The sequence below is a fragment of the Geotrypetes seraphini genome, chromosome 3 (assembly GCF_902459505.1).
Source record: "Geotrypetes seraphini chromosome 3, aGeoSer1.1, whole genome shotgun sequence".
NCBI classification, from domain to species: domain Eukaryota; kingdom Metazoa; phylum Chordata; class Amphibia; order Gymnophiona; family Dermophiidae; genus Geotrypetes; species Geotrypetes seraphini.
Window position 1 is genome coordinate 203,466,761 of NC_047086.1, and position 20,929 is coordinate 203,487,689.

A 20,929-nucleotide genomic window follows, 5' to 3' on the forward strand; every position below is an offset into this window, starting at 1 on the left:
GACACCTTCAGTCAGTGGAGAGTGCAAAGCTCACGTACTTCCCCCATGCTGTTTACTTATTTACTTAAAATTTGTATCTGCCTTTCCTCTGCAGTTCCAAGGTGACTCATATCACATAAGAAAAATGCAACATAATAGGTAAAACATAACAGACAAAACAACTTATGCAATAAATAAAATTTGCATATATCAATGTGATCTGGTTTAAAAAAAAATAGATAACATATTTGGAGACAGTTACCAAATGAATGACTTAACAACCTGATATGTAATATATCTGGATTAGTTTACTTAATGTGTAATAAATATCATAAATGAATCTTAAAAGTGGGTTATTTACAAAAATTCTGAAGGTCATTTGCTACAATGTCTGAACAACTCACAGAGAACATCAATAAATCCTGAAGTGTAGGCCAGCTGGAGAGTATATGCACATGGCTCAATTCCGGCAAAAAGCAAACCTACATAGCCAGGTTTTTAAGGATGTTTAAAAAACTTAGATCTTCTAAAGGAAGAGCTTTCCATACTGCTGGAAACAATTTTCTCCATGTGCCTTCCTGCTTTGCCAATGAGGATAAAAGGAGTCACGGCTTGCAGAGAATTCAGACCAGTGTTTTGCAGTCATGACCAAAGCTGCAGTCTGGACATTTTGATACCAGAACTTTTTCTCCATGCTAGGTATACGTTCACTGGAATTTATACGTTTGAGTCGGTTGTGAAAATCATCGCCAGAGGGTTCTGTATAGATGGCTTCACTTTCCTGCGCGATCCATGGAACTGGTTGGACTTCAGCGTCATCATGATGGCGTAAGTTAAATATATGGATTATGGACAGATATATGATATGTGGTGCAGTGGTCTGGTGTCTGATGTGCTGCAGGGTAACATTTCCTATGGCACACGATGATGTTAAAATGCAGGAACTGGAAGGGCTTGATGGGCACAGGGTACCGAGCATTTTGCATCACTTTTATTGTAATTTAAAACCAGCTGCATGACGTTATAGAATCTGTTTGGTGGTTTGTATGAAATGAGTTGGTGGCTCATCTTCAGTCCATATCACTAAAAATAACTAGTGCCTACGCGAATGGTGACTACTGCCATCCATAAGGGACTACTGCTTGAATAATTAAACAATTCTGCTGCAGTATGACCAAAACAAGAAGCCAATAGCTTAAGTTTGGCCAAATCTTCCAGCACTCAATAACTCTCTCTACATTTCAAGCTATAAAGTGTGCTGTGTTTGAAGTATCTTTTCTCTCTCAGGCTCTGCCTGGTCTTTAAAACCGCAGCTAGAAGAGGGTCCAGGAAAGGAGCCAAATATATTTAAATAAATAATTTCCCTCAGAAGAGAGAGGGTTTAGCTTGAAATCCACCTGCAGGAGAATGACATGAAAACCAGAATCAGCCCTGTGGCATTCTAGAGTGATCTATTTGTGTCTAAGCATTGTTTATTTTAGTTTAAGAATTAAGAATGCCCCCTTCAAACCCTATTTTTCTGTTTCATCGTGGCAATGGGCTGGGCCCAGCAGCTTCTCTTGCTGGCCCTGGTCCAGAAGGAAAGTCCTTTTCAAAGCTAAACTTTTGCCAATAGGGCTTATGTCTGCAGGAAAAAATCCTCCTCCCTCATCTCCACAATGCATCTGAGCCATGTTAGATTTTCAGTGTGAGCTATGAGATCAGTACTGGGAATCCAGACTTCCAGTATCTCATCAGGGTAGTGTTAAAGGAACCAGACAGTAGAGCAGTATTGTGTTGCTTCCAGCTTTATGGAGGAAGTGGCAGGCTGTAATTGTACAGTCTTTGTTCTGTTTGCTGGTTTTGAGCAAAGATGATGTCCTGGTAATGGTCAATTAATAGACATAACTTATAGCCCCCCACATCGAAATGGACAACCCGATCAAGTTTTACTTTAGTTCAATGCATGATGTAGAAAAGATCTCCATGCCTTTGTTGGGATAAAACCAGGACTGGCTAAGCCTGACATGGAGCTATAGAGTCACCACTGTTTAGTGAATACAGAACTTATAAGACAGCTACCCCCTATTTGTTTCTAATAACAACTTAGAAAAGAGACCCCCTTTTATTCTCCCTGAAGCTTGTAAACACTCAGCCTGCTGCTTCCTCTTCTCTTCTAGCTGCGCCTTCACAAGTTAACTCTGGTTTGATTCTGCAGGTATATAACAGAGTTTGTAAACCTAGGCAATGTCTCAGCTCTGCGCACTTTCAGAGTCCTGAGAGCTCTGAAAACTATTTCTGTAATCCCAGGTAAGGTGGCCTGTGCTCGATGTCTAGGTGTTGGGAGGGCCCCCTCTCTGTGACGACCTGTTGTTGCACTGTAGTTGTTGTTTGGTGTTTTGTCATTGTGTCTGTGTGTGACCTCCCTTATTGCAGATATGTGACAGAGTTCGTGGACCTTGGGAATGTCTCAGCACTGAGAACATTTAGGGTTCTCCGAGCTTTGAAAACTATTTCTGTCATTCCAGGTGAGAAACCGGTTTAAACACTAAGGCTGATCATGTGATCATTTTCTCCATTTGTCTCACTTTGTGCATTTCTCTCACCTTCTTTCTCTTTATTTTCGTTCCTACCATTCCTCCTTTTCAGAAATGAGACAGACAGATACTTGATAACCCTTGCAGGCTGCATTTTTCTGGCTAATTCAGTCTTTTGCCCTCTCAAACCCTTTATCGTTGAGTTACCAGTTTATGGTTATTACATTGTTGAACCACTTCAAAAGCATCCATTCATTGGGATGGGATCATGATGGCTTTTCTGAGAGAGATGTTAGCAGGGAGTCTTCTGCAGGAGACTTATATAAATTACTAATGCTATTTTCACTGATTGGGATAGAAGTTTGCCTGTTTTCATGGCCTTATTGTTTTTCTTTTTGCTGTCATCTCTGCTTCATTTTACTTTTTACATTTATACATTTTTGGAATACAATTCCCAGAGTCTGAAGTCTGTGCAGTATTCATGCTTTGTTTGTTAGTGTAATTAATGTCTGTACAGTTATGAAGATCTGTTTTTCAGCTATCATTCTGTAATGCCTGCCCTCCAGGTTATAAAGAAGATCCATTTTTCAGCTGTCATTTATCAGGGTGTACCTGCATGGGGTCTTTATGACCATCTGATCTATGCTGTATTCATGTTTTAAGAAAGATGTACGCAACTCCAGTATTCAAGTACCACATGCCAGTTGGTTTTTTGTATTCAGTGTGTATATCTTGGAAACCTGATCATCTTTTGGCACATGATGATTGGAGTTGCCTCTTCTTTATAGATACCTGTGGAAAACCTGCATGGTTCTATAGCTCTCATCGCCAAGTCTACTTTCTTTCCTATTTGTTTGTTTTTCAGAATAAAAAGTGTGTGTTAGGTGTATATTTATTATGATTTGTTCTGGGGGGTATTTTCTATGAAGAAAAAAGGCCAGTTCCCTCCCCTGACTCAGCTGTTCATGTTGTATTAATTCTTGAATGCATCAGTGTGACACTTGTATGGATCTCTAATGTAGATTCGCTCTTCATCTGTCTATGCTATATTCATGCTTTATTTGTATCAATGTGACAGCTTCACAAGGCTCTAAAGAACAGGCAGCAGTGCCCTGATTTTAGATACATAATGCTGGGTGTGATCTAGCAAAAGGAGCTTTGAAAAACTAAATACAATACAAGTATCTCCCTAGAAAAGAAATCAAATATTAATTCAACAAAGTTCTTAATCATATGGAGAAATTAGACCTTACCTGATAAATTGTTTTCCTTTATTCCCTCCAGACTGGCCTAGACACTCCTTCAGTAAGTGGGTGGAGACTGAGAAATACAGAATTTTAGTGCAGTCCCTCCCAGAGTCAGTATGAAAATAACAAGTAGAAAGAACTAATTGATAGAATAAGAATCAACAAATGTCCCCTAACCCTTCTCTCCCATGGTTTCCAAGTCCTACATAATGCGAAGGTACACTAAGCTGTAATGAAAACAGCTGCCTCAAATAGCAAGAGAGGTACAGGTAATGCACTGCCTAAAACAAGTTGTACAATGGTCTTTGTTTCCTTGTCTACTCTCCACAAAGAGAGCTCTCTCTCACTTGAGGTTTTTTTGTGTGGTTTGTTTTTTTTAAACAAAAAGAAACACTTCCATCCAAAAGGCACCCTCCAGGAAGTACTCTGAAACAAATTCCTTTGTGGAGATAGCAACAAGATGCTGCATCATTTGCAAAAATAATACTTTCTTTATGAGCAAGGTTCAGGGGAGAATGATGAATGCAGAAGGCCAGATCATAACAGTACGGATGAGTTCTCAGCTAGTCTGGAGGGACTAAAGGAAAACAAATTAGCAAGTAAGGTCTAATTTCTCCTTAGCATCCCTCTAGACTGGCCTAGGATAGGAAGTTGTAAAACTTTTTAAACTATGTTCATTGCTTAGAAATATGATTTAGCGATTAATCAAATTTTAAATAAAATTTAAAAACTTGAAACTTGAAGTACCAATGGAGTGAGCGTCAAGGATAAGGCCTACAGAGCCTTGACTCAAATATCCAAGCTCCCAAAGCTGCGTCCTGTTGAGCAAGGAAATGCCTAGGAAAAAAATGCAAATAGGACCAATCCACCACTCTACAAATCTACAGGGGTAACAAAGAGCTAACAGGCCACAATGCTGCCTGCCCTCTAGTAGAATGTGTTTCTAGGATAACCCTGCTACCAAGAAGGTAAGCCAAAACAATGACATTTTTAATCCAATGGGCTGTAGTAGCCTGAAACACCACCAGGTCCTTTCTCCAACTAGCTAACATAACAGGTTGCCTATCCTGAACTGGGCACAAAACTTGCACTCTAAGCCTCTTCCCTACCACAGGGAACATGATTGAGACACAAAATGGTCTGCACTCAAGGACATTTCCCTACCTGAGGGATTAAAAAAAAAAAAAAGATAATTGACGTACTAAGAAAGCAGAGATTTTGGGGTTTTTGGGGTTTTTTTTTTTTACAGAGTAAAAATGAGACTTGCCTCTCAGCCACTCAGAGCCCCTAGACTGCACTAGGGGTCAAAGCTCTAAAATGGATCCCTTGGGGCCAGGGAACCAAGAGAAATGGGGAAGGACCTGACCATCTGGGTTTGACACCCTGGGCATAATGTGACCCCCATGGCCACAGCCTCAACTAGCAGCCAAGAAGAAGCCCTGGGAGAGAAGTAGAGAAATTAGGAGCCAGAATGATTCACAAACACTGCTGACCTTGGTAACATTTTTTCCCCTAGGACTAGGAGTCCGCAGGCCTACAAATCTGTCTATACTACACAGGTTCACTCCTCTACCACCTGCTGGGAGACTGAGAAAATATTGACACTGGGAGGGACTGTACAACCAATTTATAGACTCTTTCAGAATTCTGTAGTTCTCAGTCTCTGCCCACCTGCTAGCAGGAGTGAATAATCCATCCGTTTAGGCTTGGTTGGAGGGATGCTAAGGAATCTAGCTAGCAATTGAATTATATTAGAGAGGCTTTTGTAGGACTGTCCTTTTAACTTCAACTATTTCTGTCTTTTGATTCAGTGATGTAGCGAGGATAGGAGGCACCTGGGTCAGTAGCGCCCTCCTCTCTGTCTCCCTGCACCTTCCCCACCTCCCACGCCTCACTCGCGCCCTCCCTTCCTCCCCCTCCCCCCTTGTTATATTTTTGCCAGCACGAGCAGCTTCTTTGGCCTGCTGCTCACGTCGGTGTTGGCTTTCCCTCTGACATCACTTCCTGACCCCATGACCCTGAAGTGATTTTAGAGGGGAGCCAGGCCGGCACGAGCAGCAGACCTCAGATGTTGCTTGCAATGGTAAAGATTTAAAGAGGTATGGGGTTGGGGGAAGGGAGGTCACGAGCATCTGGGGGAGGGGGGTGGGGGGTAGAAAGGTACCGATACCCCCACCAAGACAGCGGACCCCCCCTTTACTATATCATTGTCCTGGTTCACTGTAGTTAAAACTGTCTTTTGCTCAGTGGAAGTGTTGCACTGTCTGTAAATGGCTCTGTTTTGCAAATTCCATGGCAGAAATGAACCTTATTCTTATGCCAGGGTATGTTGGAGATGATCTGAGTCTGTTAACTTTAGTGCTGGTGCTTGTTTCAGCACTTGCCTTGCACAAATAGTACCTTCGGGAGTTCATTGTAGACCACTGTGTAGAACACCTGGAATTTGTTCAGAACACCTCCCTTATGAAAAACGGCTAAATAGGTTGGGGCTTTTCAACTTGGAGAAAAGATGATAGACATTCATGAAATTATGAATGGGGCAGAACAGTTAAATAGGGAACAGAGGTTTCATCTGTCAAACAATACAAAACAAGAGGACACTCCTTGAAACTAATGACCACCAGATGGACAAGAACATGTTTTGCGTTTCTTTCATGCAGCACATAATTAAGTTTTGAAATCTGTTGCTGGAGAATGTGGTCAAGGAAACTACATAATGGGAATGGGATTCAAGAGAGGATTGGAAAATCCAGAAATGATTAGCTAGATAAACTTGGAAGAACCATTACCTGTTGCTGAAAATGAGCTATGAGAAACAGACCTACTTTTTGGTATAGTGAAGGCCTAATGGTTAATGCAGCAGGCAGAGAACCTGGGGAACTTGATTCAATTCCTTCTTTACCCCCCCCCCTACATACACACTTACCACACCACTGGGTACATGACTTAGATTGTGAGCTCACTAGGGAAAGAAAAAGTACCTGTATATAATATATGTTAACTACTTTGGTTATACCCACAGAAAGGCAGTATATCAAAACCATGGCCCTAACAAGGCACTTGTGACCCATCACTTTCAGAGATGGGTGCTGGGCTTGATGGACCTTGATCTTGATTTTATCACATCATGAAATATGAAGACAGTGGTTAAGAAATTTGCTAAAGGAGCATGTTCTGTTGATCATTGCCTTGATATGAATTGCAAAATGGGTAACCCTTACAAAAAGTATATTATCTGAGTCAGTTAGGTTATATTAGCGTATCGCAAACTGTGTGCCTCCGGAGATTTCAAGTGTGCCGTGGCACACTGGGCAGGAAGAGAGGCTCCAGCACGGGTGCCAGCTGACTTGCATCTTCCTGCTTTCTGCTGCCAATATGTTGCTGGGACTCCTGCTTTCCTCTTCTCTCTCCATCCCTGGACCAGCAGCAGCAGCTCAGTGTGATTTTAACTTAGCCACACAGCTGCCGCTAGCATTAGTTTACATGCGGTTTCATCAGGCAGCCTCGGGGCCTTTGCTAGGCTGACCTACTTTGAAGATGCGAGGTGGGCCGGCTTAGCAAAGATCCCGAGGCTGCCTGATGAAACGATGGCTAAACTACTGCTAGCAGCAGCTGTGTTGCTAAGTTAAAAGCACACAATGAGCTGCCGCTAGGCTAGAGAAAGGAGGGGTATTGCTGGAGAGGGAAAGGGAAGGGGGAAGGGAGAAGGGGTACTGCTGGACAGGGGAGGAGGGAAAGGGAACGGAGGAGAGTTACTGCTGGATAGGGGGAGAGAAGGGAGGAGAGTTACTGCTGGACAAGGGGAGGAGGGAAGGGTTACTGCTGGACGGGGAGGGGGGAGGTAAAAGGAAGGGAAAAGAGGTGCTGCTAGACCTTGCAGAAAGGGAGGGAAAGAAAGATGCTACACACTGGAGGGGAGGGTGAGATGGTGCATGGGGAGAGAGCATGTTGGGTTGGGGGGTAGGAAGGAAGGATGTCACTTGAAGGAAGAGGCAAGGATAGAGAGAGAAAGTGTGCAGGAGATGAAAATGTAGGACTCATGGAGAAGGTGAGACAGAAAAGAGGGAAGGAGAAATGTTACACTCTGGGGAAGAGGGAGAGGTCAGAGAGTGAAAAGTTGGACTCATGGAGGGAGAGAGAGAGATGTTGGTTGTGGGAGGGAAGGAGGACCAGAGGAGAAGCATGGAGGAGGAAGAGAGAAAAAAATGCTGGAATGGTGGAAAGGAGGGAGAAATGTTGGACGGGGAGGGGGGCCAGAAAGGAGGAAGGGAAGGGTGATGGACTGCAGGGGACAGAAAGGAGAAAGGGAAAGAGAAATGTTATACGGGGGGGGGGAAGGAGAGATGACTAAAGGAAGGGAGAGATATCCGACCAGGGAAGGGAAGGAGAGTAGTCTGGTAGTGCTATAGAAATAATAATAGTAGTAGTAGTAGAGAGAAATACCAGATTATGGGAAGGAGAGAGATGCCAGACTGGGAAGGGGGAAAGGAAGGAAAGACATGTCGGACCACTGGAGGGGGTGTAGGAGGGATGGAGAGAGATGTCAAACCATGGAAATAGGGAGGGAATGAGAGAGAGATAGAAAGGGAAGAGAAGAGAAGGGAAGACATAGAAAAGTAGATTTTGAGAAGCAAGCAGAAAAATGGAAAAACGGAATGCTAATTTAATAACAAAGATGGTTGCAAGGCAGAAAGTGAAGACGGAGAGAAAAACAGTCATTGGATAAGAAGGCCCTTGTAACATAGTTAAAAGCACAGAAAAATAAAGTCACCAGACAACAAAGGTAGGGAAAATGATTTTATTTTCAATATAGTGATTGAAATGTATCAGTTTTGAGAATTTATATCTGCTGTGTATATTGTGTGTTTATGAAAAATTAATGGAAAAAATTGCATTACAATTAGTAAAGGGGGAGGGATCTGGAGAAGAGCTTGAGTGGGTCTAGGATGGAGCTTGGGAGGTCTGTGGTTGAGGTACTCAGTTGATATTTATTAGACTTCTTTGCTGGCATGCCTTACTGGCATTTCAGGGCCTGTCTGGAGGGCCTCTGCGCATTCGTGGATGTCAATGTGATGATGTCACACATGTGCGTGATGTCATCATGGTGATGTCTGCGCACTTCTGGGTGCCTCGAGCCGTGGCCACTACCTTTAGTTTGCCCCTGCTCAAGAAAGTTTGAGAGACACTGGGTTATATCATTTGGACACCATTATCTAAGGGGCAGAGTGTAGATTTGAAGCAGTGTATGAATTATCAAATTAGCAAATATTCCAGTATAAACCAAGATGGAGCCAGGCAGCTTCAAGATCATCTATTGAAATATTGGATTCAGCACAATCAGGATTCCGTAGTCTGTATAGCATGGAGACACATAGATGGTATTTTCTGATGGGCAGTTTATTAAGTATTAAATAAAACTAAGTATTAAGTTTTAAGTCTTAAATCATCTTGCAACAGTAATAATGGCAGTTATAGCTGAATTAAGAATTATGGATAGAAGCCAGCAGGCATATTTGATGCAATTAGATTCATCAGCGCCTCACCATCTACTGTTGCATTTTCTAGGTTCTATGCAGGGAAGTAGCTACTATTGAGCGAGCCTGGCAAAATGCCTGAGGCCACAAAGTGGTAATTGTTCCTTTTGTCTTCTCGCCCTGCTCCTGAGTCTGGCATCTCTCCAGCTGCTCACTCACCCACCATTTCTCCAAATGCTATGGTGGGTCGTGGTAGAGAGATCGCTGACAGCTGCCTCTCTAGCTGGCAGAGACAGGAAGTTGCATCAGAGGCGCAGCATGCGGCAGAGGAAAGGCTCCACTTGCCAGAGAACTTTCATCACTATCTCTGCTGTGATCTGCAGTATTTGGAGGATTGGCGGGCGGCTGGCGGAGAGATGCTGGACCTGGCAGCAAAGGGAGTGGGAAGTAGAGGTGGGAAGTAGAAGGAAAATAGAGAGATCTTGGCCAAAGGAGAGAGGGGCAGATGCTGGAAGGGGGAGGGGGTGAAACAAGGGTAGAGAGAGAGAGAGAGAGAGATGGAGAGAGAGAGATGCAAACCCTTTACTGGGGAGAGACAGAGACTGGCCCTGGACCAAGGTGGGGGGGGGGAGAAAAACTGGACCAAGGAAGGAGAGATGCTACACCATAGAGGGAGGTTAGGGGTCAGGGATTGGGGTTGCAGGAGTAAAAGAAGAGAACAGAAAATGGACATGGGGAGGGACAGGGAGACAGAGAAGAAGTGCTGAGCATAGAGGGAGCATAGAGATAGGGACACAAAGGTGATACTGGATACAAGGGGAGGAATAGCGACATAGAAGGGAATGCTGGACAGATAAGATAGGGACACAGAGTGATGTTGCACACCTGTAACAGGTTTTTTCCATGGACAGCAGGATACAACAGCCATATGTAGGTGATGTCACAGCTGACAACATTGAACGGCCCTTGTCACAAAGCTCAGAAGACCTATAAAGAGATCTCTGAGCACATGTGGTAGTTCCCACTTCATGCTACCATTCAAATCCCTACAGTTATGTTATAAAGCTGACTTCAACTGAGGGTAGGGCAGGATTGTGTGGAACTGGTTTTGAAGATACGGCTTGATGTTTAAGAGAACTGTCAAGTCTTGATACAACAGGATGTTGCAGTACAAGTGTTAAAGGAGAGATGTTATGAAATGAACTGATGGCAGTTAGATGAGCTAGGATTGAAGTATAAAGGTCAGTCTGAAATGTGAAAGAAATATTACAATGATGTTGATATTGAGTATGGAAAGGGTTGTGTGAGTGAGAAACACAGAAATCTGATACACTTCTCTAATTAAATGCAGAAGCCTTTCTAGTGATTGCCATTCTGCAGTAAAAAAAAAGTATAGGCAAACTCCAGTATTAATCATAATTCAAAGAAGTGAACTGTAACCGCTCAAACTCCTTGCATTAGGAAGTAGCAAGGGGAGAGTGGAATGATAGATGATGTCTGCATCTTGTGTGATGAGATACTGCACCCGGGCAGATGACATGGAGGTTAATGCGTGAATTGTTGGAAGAAGGAGAACCAAGACTGACGTGACCAATACAGAGAGCTTAGTGTGAGTTGGGCTCTGGTTTGTGCAGAGTTTTTGGTATTGGTGGTATTGCTGGGAAGGTATAGAGTAGATCTGTTGACCGAGACAGAAGGAATGCATCTTTGGCTACCTTGAAATCAGTGGAAGGACAAGAGCAGAACTTCTTGTATTGTGTATTAGTTGCTGAGGTAAATAGGTCGATGGACAGAGGACTTAACTATGAATTCAAGGGAAGTAAAGAGCTGCTAGAAAGATGTTGTGTGAGTGTGTGGAGCACAAAATTGGAAGTGCCTTTTGGCAAATTGTAGAGGATAAGATGTGTCCTTGTTTACTGATATAGAAGAGGGTAAAGAGTCATTGACTTGCTATTCTGTGGGTACAATCAAAGCAGTTTATATATAGTATATGCAAGTAATTTGTTTGACCTTTTGGACTTAGACAATGAGATTGGATCTAACTGAAGTACAATGGCTTGAAATGCACTGCATACTGCTCTCATTTCTAATCAGTTTATGTGTAATACTAGTCTTTAAGCCCGTTACATTAACGGGTGCTAGAACATATGTGTGTGTGTCTGTCTTTATTTCTTTCTCTCTCTCTCTCCTTAGCCGCTTTTTTTCTTTCTGCCTTTCTTTTTCCTTGGCTGTCCATCACCACCCCTTGCCTGCTCCCCCTGTCCATTTTCCCTTCCTTTTACCTCCCCTGTGTCCACCACCACCCCTTCACTGCTCTCCTTATGCAGCAGCAGCCCTTCTCCCTTTGTTTTACCTCCCCCCTGTCCAGCAGCACCTCTTTCCTTCTCCCCCTGTCCAACATAAGTCCTCCGTTCCTTTTCTTCAACCCCCTGTCCATCAGCATCTCTTTCTTTCTCCCCCTGTGCAACAGGTGCTAGAGTAGACGACTGTTTTTTTTTTCCTTTCTCTCTCTGTGCTTGGATGCTGTCTGTCTGTCTGTCATTCTTTCTGTCTGTGTCTCTGTCTTGCGCCATGCCTGCCTATCTCTCTGTGGCCCCCTTCTCTTCCCCAGCATGATTGGTGTGTGCCCCCAGAACACCCTTCCCCCCAAAGCAGCCCCGTTTCCCAATGCCCCTGCCCCCTTTTGTGCCATGCCTGCCTGCTCTGTGGCCCCTTTCTGTTTCCCCCCTATGATTGCTGTCTGGCCCAGGAAACCCCTCACCCCAAAGTAGCCCCCTTTCCCTCTCCCCTTGTTGAGCCATGCCTGCCTGTTCTGTGATCCCCTGCCCATGACTGCTATGTGCCCCCAGCACACCCCTACCCCCAAAGCAGCCCCTTTCCCTCTTCCCCTGCTTGCCTGCCATGCCTGCCTGCTCCCTGTGCATCAGCATTAGCATTTCCCTCCCCCTCACCTGTTCCTTCATAGCAGCATGGAGATAAAACGGCTCCCTTAGTTCTTTGCTGGATTTTTTTTTAAGTTTAAAGATGCCTATGCGGCTCCTCTCACGATCTGGCCTGCGTCGGAAGCCTTCTCTGACACAGGCCGGGATCGTGAGAGGAGCCACGGCGGCAGTTTTAAACTTAAAAAAAAAAATGCAGCGAACTAAGGGAGCCGTTTTCAAAGCCGCCGCCGCGGCTCCTCTCATGAGCTGCACTTATATTATGTCGGAAGATGAGAGAGGAGCCGAGGCGACGGCGGCAGATTTCAAATTAAAATAATTTATGCGGCCAGCCGGCTCCCTCGAAACCCTCCCCCCCTTTCCCTTCCCGCGGTCCGTCTGGCTGCGTTGTTCTCTCCCTCATTCTCAAACCGTCCGTGCCAGCTGAAGTGGGAGTGGGGGGGACTCAGCACCGGCTGGGCGACTCGAGCCGCCGGCCCCCAGGAGCTCGAGGCCGACTGCGGACATGGCTTGCGTTGCCGAGTTTGGTGACATACAACCAGCGCATGCGCACTAAAAAAAACCCGACAGATCAGGGAACACGTTTTTTTTAGTGCGCATGCGCGGCCTAGCATTTTATTATATTAGATATGTTCTAGGACTACCATGTTCCTTGAGTCTGTAGATAAGATGTATGGGTTTCCCAGTCTTAGTGGGAGACTGCAGTGATAAGTGTGGCCTGAATGTGAAGTGTGCTAAATAATTGCCTCTGAGAAGGGCATATGCATACCACTGAAGGGTATGGCACGTAACTGGTGTGACTTGAAGATGTGTGCAGAATTGAATCGGTTCAGCGGACGGCCACCAGGATGATCTCGGGGCTCAAGGGTCTCTCGTACGAAGAGAGACTGAACAAATTGCAGCTCTACACTCTCTAGGAACGTAGGGAGAGGGGAGACATGATCGAAACATTTAAGTACCTCACGGGACGTGTCGAAGTGGAAGATGATATTTTCTTTCTCAAGGGACCCTCGGCCACAAGAGGGCACCCGCTCAAACTCAGGGGCGGAAAATTTCATGGCGACACCAGAAAGTATTTCTTCACAGAGAGAGTGGTTGATCATTGGAACAAGCTTCCAGTGCAGGTGATCGAGGCAGACAGTGTGCCAGACTTTAAGAATAAATGGGATACCCATGTGGGATCCCTACGAGGGTCAAGAGAAGGAAATTGGGTCATTAGGGCATAGACAGGGGGTGGGTAAGCAGAGTGGGCAGACTTGATGGGCTATAGCTCTTTTCTGCCGTCATCTTCTATGTTTCTATGTTTCATGAGATAGTTATGTTGCAGTAAGACCCATTGCAAGTCTGTCATGTTGAGATAGGAAATGGGATTGTGTGGATAGATGGTTCCATAACTCCAGCAGTCTGAGAAAAAGCTTTCCAAGAGCTTGTGATTTTCGAAGATGAGCAACTACTATGATGCCTTTAGTGAAGGCACATGGAGTGGAGAAAAGTACAAAGGGAAGGACTTTTGCCAAGAAAGTCGAGAGAGGCATTTGAAACAGGAATTTTCTAAATGAAGAATGAGCAGTAATTTTCACACGAATGTCTGTAAGGTCTATATAGATTATGGGACACTCAATGACATTACAGTAAACTACTTTTAAAACCAGTAGGAGGAAATATTTTTTCACTCAGAAAATAGTTAAGCTCTGGAATGCGTTGCCAGAGGATGTGGTAACAACGGTTAACGTAGCTAGTTTTCAGCAAGGTTTGGACAAGTTCCTGGAGGAAAAGTCCATAATCTGCTATTGAGACAGACATGGGGGAAGCCAATGTTTGCCCTGGGATTGTTAGCATGGAGTATTGCTACTATTTGGGGTTTTGCCAGGTGCATATGACCTGGATTGGCCACTGTGGAAACAGGATACTGGGCTAGATGGACCATTGGTCTGACCTATTATGACTATTCTTATGTCATGTCTTGTGTAGCTTGGTGATGATATAAAAGTTTAATTTTGTGAGGATCAAGATAGAGCAAAGGCTGCCTTTGTGTTTAGGAATGAGAAAGTACTTTGAGTAGAAGGCTAGAACAGTAGGTAGGAGGAACTTCCCCTGTGCATTGGAATAATAATAATAACTTTATTCTTATATACCGCCAACAATCTTGCGACTTCTAGGCGGTTTACAATAAAAGAAACTGTAAATACAATAAAAATAAAGAGAAACTTTACGTACAGCGAATTGAAGAGTATAGCAGTGAATATCTCGTACAACGAATTAAAGAGTATAGCAGTGTACATCTGATAACATTAATAATGTTAACGTCAGTTTGTGTGTTGCAAGGCCAGGAAGTGCCAAGTTGTTTACACAGAAGTAGAAATGTTCCGTAAGTTGAATAGAGTGTTCATATTTAGTGATTAGGGATTGGGGTTAACAGAGATGGGTGTCGAAGTACTGGGAGACAGGTGAGACAGAGTCTGTAATTGTGTATGATGGTAAAGATTCATGAGTTTGAAGTAATAATTGCTCATTGATGTTAGAGTCAATTTCTCTCTCACTGAAAAGAAGTGGGAGCAGAGGGAAGGGGAGATTTCTGCTGCAAAGTTGACCTGTTGAGATTTACTCTGTAAGAACATAATAGTTTTCCACTATATTAAACCCCTTGAGAAGAAAACCAAAATGTATTCTAAAAAATTCCTCACAATAATTCAAACAACTCATTACTGTTTTATAACAGTGTTGAGGGAAAAATAATTTTTGTAATGAAAGTTACATCACCTTAAATTAATTTTTATAGAGAGAAAAGCCCTTAGTTCACTGTACAACTTCAAAAAAGCAAATGCTGTCTCATGGGAGCCTTTCTATTGAACCCTTCCACAATAGGAAATGGTTACTGCGAACATTAATGGACCTCTCTAACACTCCCCCCCCCCCCTTATTATCAAGCTGCACTAGAGGTTTTTAATATGGGCTGGCAAGGAAAGTGCTCTGACCTTCATAGGAATTCTATGAGTGTTGTGCCGGCTTGCGCTAAAAACCTCTAGCGCAGCTTGATAAGAGGCCCTAAATTTTTAATGTGTTCATAAAATTAATAGTGAAAAAAAATCTCCTCTTCCATATATTTATATAACAATCCCACAACTGTGTCATCGAATTACTAGATGTTCTCAAAAATTCACGATCCTAATTTCAGTGATGTAAATACAATTCTGATTCACAAACACATACAAGGGTAAGTCAAAAGGTAAAGGCAAAATACATTTAATGGCTGTAGCCCTTTCAGGACCAAGGGACATATTTGTCCCATAACTTTAAAATCCTATAAATTTTGATTGGGATAGTCTACAGTTCTAAATTTGATATATACGGATTCCATATGATACTGCCTTTATGTAAACAAACTGGTTCCGACATTCATTCATTAGCGTCGTTGCCAGATTGACGAGAAGATTCACTTGCCACACTGTCCATAAGCCAGAAGTGTGATTTTTAAAAAAAAAAATAATGATATTTCACAAAAAAAATCAATTTTTTGGCATCTGCAAGCCCTTTTTACCATAAAAATGTCGTCAAAACCACAAAAATTGGCCTACAATCCTTATGGTCCTGAAAGGGTTAATAGAAGTAACTGTGAGCAAATGAACATATCATTTTTCCACGTAGTCTCCATGCAAGACAATGCATTTGTTGTATCGTTCAACTAGCTTCTCCATTCCTGCAGAGAAGTTTTTGGGCTGCTCCCGAATCCAGGTGAGCACTGCTTCCTGTACTTCATCATGCTTTGTCTTTTTTTCTTTGGGTCGTCGTAATGCACTCATGTCTCATCGCCGGTGATGGTGCTCTCCAGACTACTTGGATCTTCTTCATACTGTGGCAGGAACTGAATTGCAACCTCCACACGCTGTTGCTTGTGCAGATCAGTAAGCTGTTTGGGAACCCATCATGCACAGACTTTTCTGTATCCCAAGTCAACATGCATTATGGCAAATACAGATCCATAGCTGATATCCAAATCCAATGGTGAATTTCCACAGGTTTCACTCCCTCTGCCCAAAGAAAGCACACTACTGCATGTTGTTCTTTGATGGTGCAATCTTGCAATGGAGTGTCCATGTTTCAGACCTCGTGGCTACCACATAACTAAAAGCCTGGATGCAATTGGCATTAGGGAAGAGGTGTTGGACTGGTTCCGAGGCTTCCTTATGTCCCGTACCTATCAAGTACGTTTCAATTACGATCTCTCTGATACCTGGAGCAATCCATCTGGAGGGTCACCACTATCCCCATTGCTTTTCAATGTCTACATGTCCTCACTAGGTGTGCAATTGACCCAGCTGGGGATAAAACTATTTAGTTATGCAGATGACTTTACGATCATCATCCTATTTGCTAATTCTCTCTCGGAAGTTACTCCCAAAGCATCAGAAGCACTAAATTTGATGGAGCAATGGATGTCTGAATTCAAACTGAAACTTAATTCAGAAAAAACAAAATTTTTTGTAGCTTCGCCACATCCGCTATGCATCAATAAACTTAGATATCCTATTCAGACTACTATGAAGGTATTGGGTGTAACACTAGATCAGTGCCTAACCATGAAAGACCAAGTGGACTCCTTGATCAGAAAGGGTTTTTTCACTCTCTGGAAACTTTGATCCATTAGAGCATATTTTGATATGTCAGCATTTAGAATTCTGGTACAATCCCTTATACTGAGTCAACTTGATTACTGTAACATCGCCTATTTAGCAATTTCCCAAAAGAATATGCGACGATTACAACTTATACAAAATGCAGCGGTCAAATTGATTTTTGGACTGAGGAAGTTTGACCACGTGACATCTCACTACCGACAGCTGCATTGGCTACCGATGGAGGTACACGTAAAGTTTAAGTGCGCCTGTTTCTGCTTTAAAGCACTACATGGTCTAGCCCCCAAATACATAACTGACCTTTTTTCCTTCTCAGCCAACAGACATAAGAGAAGCACACACTTGAAATTTGTTAGAGGATGTAAACTCAAAAGACACCACCAATACCTTCTCTCACACCAAGCAGCATTATGGGGTAAAGATCTAGAACAATTGCTTTCGCCTTTCACTTATGGGGAATTTAGGAAACGCCTAAAAACATATCTGTTCCTGAAGTATCTAGACAGCTGACCCGTTCAGTTCTTTCTCTTCATTAACGGTTCCCTTGAACTGTTAACCACTATCTTTCACCTCTGTTAAGTTCATTCAATTTGTACCATCTTTTAATCTTTGTAAACCGCATAGAACTTCACAGTCCTGCAGTATATAAAAAACTGTTGTTATTATTATTATTAAAAGCCAAGCGCTGTACTGTGCTTGGATGATCTATCAGGCAATATATGAGCACATATGTTGCATTTCACTAGCTCTGTTCCTGTTATTGTGTAATTTAACAATTGCCTCTAATTTTTGATTCTCCCTTGTAATAATATATCTTCATCTCCATCTTCAAACTTATGCCTCAGATATTTCTGGAAGAATCACTTATCTGAATCTGTGTTTAAAGCTGAGTATGTCTTGTAAATCCCCTCGGGTTCGACATAACTCCATTCTAGAAACTGAAATTCTTCTTCAGGAACCCGCTGCAACACTGGTATAGTTGAGAATGTGTGCTGTACCATTGCGGAAAAAGAAATAGCGTGATGACATACACCACTGAACTGTCATCCAACTTTATTGGCAAAACATTCAAACAATAGTATGCCAGTCTATGCTGTCATTTATTCAAAATTGTTCTCTCACTTGGAATCAAGCCAAATTTATCTCCTGTAAAAAAAAATTTGAATTTGCTCTATAATTAACCATTCCAAATCAACAAACCTATTACCCTTTTCAATACAATGGAATTGACTTGGTATTTAACCAGCTTCTGTGTTCTATTAGTCATGTCCTTATTTTTCTGCTTGTATGGCCTACATAAATCATTGAGCAATGACATATATTCACGTATACCACACAAGATGTCCCACAATCCGTTTTAGTACATAACTTATATGTTTTCTTAGTGATCGGGTTTGTCCAAGTAGAATATGCTGAAGTTGTACTACACATATTGCAAGAATAACAGGGGCTATGTTGTCCCTGTCCCAACCTTACAGTTTGATTAGATGAAAAAGTAGAATGTACAATTAAATCTGCAATATTCCTAGAACGGATGTAAACTATACATGTTCTGCTCAAAAAGCTTTAAGTAGCTGTAAAATGTGCCAATGGTGACATATGCTTTTCACTACCTCTGCAACTTTATCTGAAAAAGGTTAATACATGCCACTGGCCCATACTAAAAACCTCTAGTGCAGCTTGATAAAAAGGGGGGGGGGGAGGGGTGGTTAGGCCCATTAATGTTCACAGTAACCATTTCCCATTGCGGAAGGGTTCAATAGAAAGGGTCCCGTGAGAGAGCATTCGCTTTTCTAAAGTGGTACAGCGAATTAAGGGCTTTTCTCTATATAGAAATTAATTTAAGATGATGTAATTTTCATTAAAATCATTCTTTTTCTCTTAACACTGTCATTAAATAGTAGTGAGTTGTTTGAATTATTGTGAGGAATTTTTTAGAGCACATAAAGAGTTGATGTACTGGGATAAACCAAAGATCAATTAAATCCAGTATCCTGGTTTGAACAGTAGCAAACCGAGGTTACATGGCAAGTTAACTGAACAATTGGTTGGAAAATTGCCTTTGATAATAAGACTTGTTATAAGGAGAACAAAATGGATTATATTTTATATAAGACTGATATGATATTTTATTCTGACAATATGAATAATATGTAGTAGTTTTTTGAAAAAAGATGGTTAACATTCTCTCCAAGAAGGTGATCATTAAGAGAAGGTGCATTAGTCAAATTCTTATGGACTACCTGTCTAATCTCAGACGCAAGGAGCCAAGCACATTCAAGCAAAATGTGAGAAGTTGATTGGATGGATCTTAATTGGTCAATTTTATCCCCAACCTAAAAAAAGATATTGAGATATGAGAAAAACCTGACAAGCTGTAGTTATAGCTGAGATGCTATTTTTTTTTTTTTTAAGTCTTTTCTAAAATGTGTGAAGGAGTTTGTGATCCTCTCCTGAAGGAGAATTTTAGTAAGAGGGGGAGCTCTTGGAATGCTTAAGAGCAGTTTCAACTACAATTGATTGATTATAGGGTAGTTGAAACTTGTTATGACTAAGTGGTTGATGCACTTTGTATTTGGTCTCCGTGCCCTAGAAGTATGGTGATAGAAGAGCTTATGGCCAAGTTTTTTTCAAGTTTTATTAACAATTTGATATTCCGCCTATCGGATTTCTAAGCGGAGTACAAATGAGTCTACAATAAAAAAGTAAAATCTTGGGGACATGGAGTAACACATACTGACATACTAGTACATTAGGGTAGAGGGGTAGAACTACATAGCTTATAGTAAAGAGAGACAATAATGGGAAGAACAATTGGATGGGACCCTTCTGTAAGTATTAATCATAAGAGGAGAGAAGCTAAGAGGAAAGGTGCTGCATTAAAGCTCAAAAGCGTCTTTAAATAAGAATGTTCTAAAAGGTGCTTCTGGATTGGAAAACTACCAATAAATTTGGCATTTCAAGATATTTTAGAGTCCTCAAGTATTTGCTTCTTGTCAGTGGTAGTGAGAATCAATTGCCTGGTCAGTGCTTGTAAAAAAGCATGATATGTCACATCCTCTGAAGGATATTGATTGTGAGGCCAAGGAGGAGACATTCCAGAAGAGAGGTCTGGAAAATGTCTACCTGAAGAGTTAGAGTGTATCGAGAAGATTCTGAAAGGAAGAGAGAGGAGGTGGATGCTAGAGGATCTCTTTGGTTTTGACTCAAAGGTGGCAGAGGGTGTTTGGAATGTATGAGATGTAGAGGAGATTGCGATAAATACTGAGAAGAGAGAAATTGTCTCTAAAGTCCTATAAAAATAGGGTGTGGCTCAGGTGAAGGGAGCACCCTTTTAGTCATTGGAGACTGAGGAGAGAGGCTGTGCCAGTAGAAGCAGGAAGCAAAGGAGAGGAGATTGAGAGGGGACATGATCGAAACATTCAAGGTACTGAAGGCAATAGACTTAGTAGATAAGGACAGGTTGTTCACCCTCTCCAAGGTAGGGAGAACAAGAGGGCACTCTCTAAAATTGAAAGGGGATAGATTCCATACGAATGTAAGAAAGTTCTTCTTCACTCAGAGAGTGGTAGAAAACTGGAACACTCTTCCGGAATCTGTCGTAGGGGAAAACACCCTCCAGGGATTCAAGACAAAGTTAGACAAGTTCCTGCTGAATCAGAATGTACGCAGGTAGGGCTAGTCTCAGTTAGGGCGCTGGTCTTTGACCAAGGGCTGCTGCATGAGCGGATTGCTGTGCATGATGGACCACTGATCTGACCCAACAACGGCAATTCTTATGTTCTTATGAGATATTTCACTTTAGCCACATATTTTCTCCTTATAGAAGATGGAAGGAGTGAGATCATGAGGCAGGACATTGAAAGGAAGTCTAGTTCAGAATATCAGCAAACAGATAAAGGATAAGTTGTGAAAACTGCCTTGAGACATGGTGGTGCCAGTGCCTGCGGGAAGAGCAGGAAGAGTACTAGTAATGTCGGCTGGTCTAGGTAAAGCAGAGCTGAAGCACTTTCGTTTTAATGGCACTAGGATTGGTAATGGCACAAAGAAGAGTTTGATGCACTACAACATCAAGAACGACTTGGGACAGTGTGATGTCTGATTCATCGATGTGGATCCTGAAACTGGTGCCTTGCTTCA

General features: G+C 42.4%; 1 protein-coding gene across 6 annotated transcripts in view; it reads left to right on the forward strand.

The window, feature by feature from the left end:
• The window catches only part of SCN8A (sodium voltage-gated channel alpha subunit 8), a 411,930-nt gene that overhangs the window by 166,961 nt on the left and 224,040 nt on the right, over positions 1 to 20,929 (forward strand). For 3 of the 6 annotated variants that reach the window (XM_033938385.1, XM_033938386.1, XM_033938387.1), the window contains 2 exons: positions 679 to 807; positions 2,395 to 2,486. The exons of 2 other annotated variants lie outside the window; for them this stretch is intronic. In XM_033938385.1, the coding sequence (XP_033794276.1) occupies positions 679 to 807; positions 2,395 to 2,486 (221 nt within the window). The remainder of the gene's footprint in view (positions 1 to 678; positions 808 to 2,394; positions 2,487 to 20,929) is intronic. One more of the 6 variants, XM_033938388.1, reaches the window with a different exon arrangement.